At 33.7% G+C, this 3790-nt stretch overlaps 1 protein-coding gene across 11 annotated transcripts in view; it reads left to right on the top strand.

The window, feature by feature from the left end:
- TUT4 (terminal uridylyl transferase 4) overlaps nt 1-3790 on the top strand; it is a 117415-nt gene that overhangs the window by 51789 nt on the left and 61836 nt on the right. For all 11 annotated transcript variants that reach the window (XM_034652656.1, XM_034652649.1, XM_034652628.1 and 8 more), the window contains exon 5: nt 2492-2669. In XM_034652656.1, the coding sequence (XP_034508547.1) occupies nt 2492-2669 (178 nt within the window). The remainder of the gene's footprint in view (nt 1-2491; nt 2670-3790) is intronic.

The raw sequence follows: 3790 nt of genomic DNA, 5'->3' as shown, positions 1-3790 counted from the left end.
GTGTTTTTGTTTTTTTTTTTTTTTTGTAATCTCTATGCCCAGTGTGGGGCTCAAACTTATGACCTTGAGATCAACAGTCACAATGTCTATCAACTGAGCCAGCCAGGCACTCCTACTCTTTCTGTTTTAGTCTGTGCTACCACCATCTCTCACCTGGGCTATTTCCAACTTAGTCCTCCTTCCTGCCCCTGTACAGTCTATTATTGTTCATTTATCAGCCAGGATTGCTCTTTTAAAATTTGTCATATCATGTTACTTCCCGCTCATAGTCCTTCTTTGGCTTCCCCACTTAGAAGAAAATGTAAGTCCTTATCAAGTTTCATAAGGTCGTACAATATTTGGCTTCTAGTTAACTTTTCAACCTCATTGTCTTCCAGCCACCCCTTTGTTAACCCTTTAGCCAGATCGATCTCTTCAAATAACATTAGGTACTTTCTTGCCTCCAAGTCTCTGCATTTACTGTTTTCTATATCTGGACTGTTCTTCCCCAAGAAATTTAAATCTCTCTCTTTCATTTTTAGATTTCTGCCAAACATTACCTGTTTAGAGGGACCTTCTTTGTCCACTCTATTCTAAAATAATATCTCTTGCCCATCAGTCTGTAGTCTTACCCTCTTTGAATTTCTTCATAGCTTTGCCTGATGTGATAGTGTACATTTATTTATCTGTTGTCTATTTTCTCTAACTAGAATTAAGTTACATAGGACAGGGACTTCACTGATCATACTATGACAGGATATATGAGGATGATCAATGATAGGAGAATATCAGTGAGACTTTTGATGGAACAGTATCCTAAAGGAAATAGGATAGGTTTATTAATAGCGTAGGTAGAGGAGTATGTTCATTGATTGTCTTTTATCTTTTTATTTCCATGACAATCTAGCAGTATAATTCAGAGCATTTTTTAGTATTTCTGCATATATAAAATAGTTGTGTTGCATGTTAGTCTTATATTATTATTACTATTTTTTTAAAGATTTTATTTATTTATTCATTTGACAGAGATAGAGACAGCCAGCGAGAGAGGGAACACAAGCAGGGGGAGTGGGAGAAGAAGAAGGAGGCTCATAGCAGAGGAGCCTGATGTGGGGCTCGATCCCATAACGCCGGGATCACGCCCTGAGCCGAAGGCAGACGCTTAACAGCTGTGCCACCCAGACGCCCCTAGTCTTATATTATTTTTTTAATTAAGTGTGTAGCTGTTAATACCTTGGATGAATCCTAAAAAAATGGACTTGAAAACTTTTAGACCCTCACCCAAGATTTAGATTATGTTTAAGATTGCAGAAATACTCATAGAAACTTATAAAAATGAAGTTGTCTTACCCCCTATGTTTGATTTTCTGTATCTTAGGTAAACTTGTGTTGAGACTGATTATGGCAGCAATGAATCAAATTAGAAATAGACCAAAGTCTTTGTTTAACTATATCGTGGGGGGTAGAGAAGAGAGGATAAACTACTTTTGATTATTAGATCTGTTGGGAGCTACATGTCTCAAAAAATAAGAGAAAGTTTCTTTACTAAAATGTGATGATAGAAAATGCCATTATTATAACATTAAAGAAATGGTATGGTCTCAGTTATGATAAAAAAATAAAAGAAGGGGTGCTGGCTCAGTTGGTTAAGTGTCTGACTCTTGATTTTGGCTCAGGTCATGATCTCAGGGTCCTGGGATTGAACCCCACCTTGGGTTCTGGGGAGTCTCTTTCTCCCTCTGGCCTTCCCCCTCTCCTGTTCTCTCTCTCAAAGAAATAAATAAATAAAATCTTTAAAAAAAAAAAAGTTCAGGAAATAGTATGATGTTAGATCGTGGATGATTTTCTTTGTATTTTCCTCTGTTTTATGTAGCTTTTCCAATTAGCATTTTTTTAAAAAATCAGAATAAAATATTAATCTTTAAAAATAGTATAGTTGGTCCCTCTTTAGCTTTTGGGTTTAAATTGGCTTTCAGACTTTTAGTAGAATCAAGGGTTTTGAGAATCATTTCGTTTAGCATTAGATAGAATGACAGAAATCAGTTGTAAATGGTAGGCAGTATAACAGATGTGATGACAGTGTCTAGGATGTTGTCCTGTGACCATTTAATATGCAGATCAGAGAGGATTCAAGACTTTCTACAATATCTAAAACAATCTCTTTGCTGTTACAAAATTATCCACAAAATTATCAGCTAAGTGTTGTACTTAAAATATTTTGGCTTTGATGTAGCATTTCAGAATTTATGCAGACAGTAAAGTAGAACAAATTTTATTTTTTTTAATGTTTAATAGGAACCTGCCCCCAAAGTACCCCTCAGTCTTCCAGTACTTACTCACGAAGGCAGGGATTTCTGTCTTGTTTACTTCCATATCCTAGTTGTCTTGAATCAGGCACACAGAAGGTGAATATTTGTTGAGTTAATACATTTGTATAGTCTTTTTATCCTAAATATAAGGATATTAAAGTAGAAAAAAATTTTTATGTTGTTGTTAAATGTTACACTAATAGGAAAAACAGGAAGAAAGTGAGCTTCGTTCTCTGCCACCTCCTACCGCTGCCCACTTGGCTGCTTTAAGTGTTGCAGTTATTGAATTAGCAAAAGAACACGGAATAACAGATGATGACCTCAGAGTCCGTCAGGAAATTGTGGAGGAAATGTCAGAGGTTATAACCACATTTTTACCAGGTACAAATACACTTTATGCTTAATTTTTAAAGTTATACAGCTCTTCCCCTTGCTTCCTGTTGAACTTAGTGTAAATTCTTAATGTTTTCCTTTTTCTTTGTTTCTCTATCTTAAAAGCAGATGAATTTAATTATTTTATAAGTGATTTTTTTTGGGGAAATATTTCAGGGAAGGAAAATGGGGAGTTATGACATAGCGTAGTTTTTGTAATGAGAAAAAGATTTTTAAAATGCAGGAAAATTTCTTAAAGGTCATATATTTAATATTTTTTCAGTATCTTTGACTTCTGAATGGATGTTTTAGTTATATTATTTTCAGTATATACATTCCAGCTAGTTACTGAATAAGATTCCTATTGGCCTGATGGTGGGGAAAAATTAATTTATTTAAGTGGGGTCATTAGAAGTAAAATTTGCACTTTTATTTCTTTTTGACTCTGCTCTTTCTTTATAGAAAGCTTATGTTTTTGGTGTAAGCGGGAGTTGTGCCAGGTTTATTGTAGACATTTATGTAAAGATTATATTTGTTTAGCCCTTCCTATTTTTTTGCATTAATATTGAATTTAAATACATGTCTATTAAATAAGGCTTATTTCTGACCTCCAAAGGGATATTGAGCAGTTGACAAATTATAGTTTTATATAGAGCCATTGTGAGATTTATAGGAAAGAATGTAAAATTGAAATTTTAAAATGGAAACATTTTCATTTCTCTTTATTATTTCTGTAATTGGTTTTCTATAAAAAAAAACTGAATACTAATTAAAATTATATACAGAAATAATTTACTATTGGGGCACCTGACTGGCTCAGTTGGAAGAACGTGTGACTCTTGATCTTGGGGTTGTGGGTTAGAGCCCCATGTGGGGTGTAGAGATTACTTAAAAAACTTAAAAAAAGATGCTTTAAAAAAAAGAAATAATTTATTATTTTAAGAATAGAAATGAAATTTTTATGATTTTAATGACTTTCAGTCATTCTGTGAACTTGAAAAGTAGACTTTTATATATACGAATGAGTACGTACGAACTCACATTTTCTAAGAAACTGCACCTGCCTGCCTGAATAATTCCAATCATGTTATTTTTCAACTTGTCCTCTGGTGAGATATATATATATATAT

This window comes from Ailuropoda melanoleuca, chromosome 2 (genome assembly GCF_002007445.2).
Source record: "Ailuropoda melanoleuca isolate Jingjing chromosome 2, ASM200744v2, whole genome shotgun sequence".
In the NCBI taxonomy this organism is placed as follows: domain Eukaryota; kingdom Metazoa; phylum Chordata; class Mammalia; order Carnivora; family Ursidae; genus Ailuropoda; species Ailuropoda melanoleuca.
The sequence above is the reverse complement of the archived record's forward strand: the minus strand, read 5'-3'. Positions and strand labels throughout refer to the sequence as shown.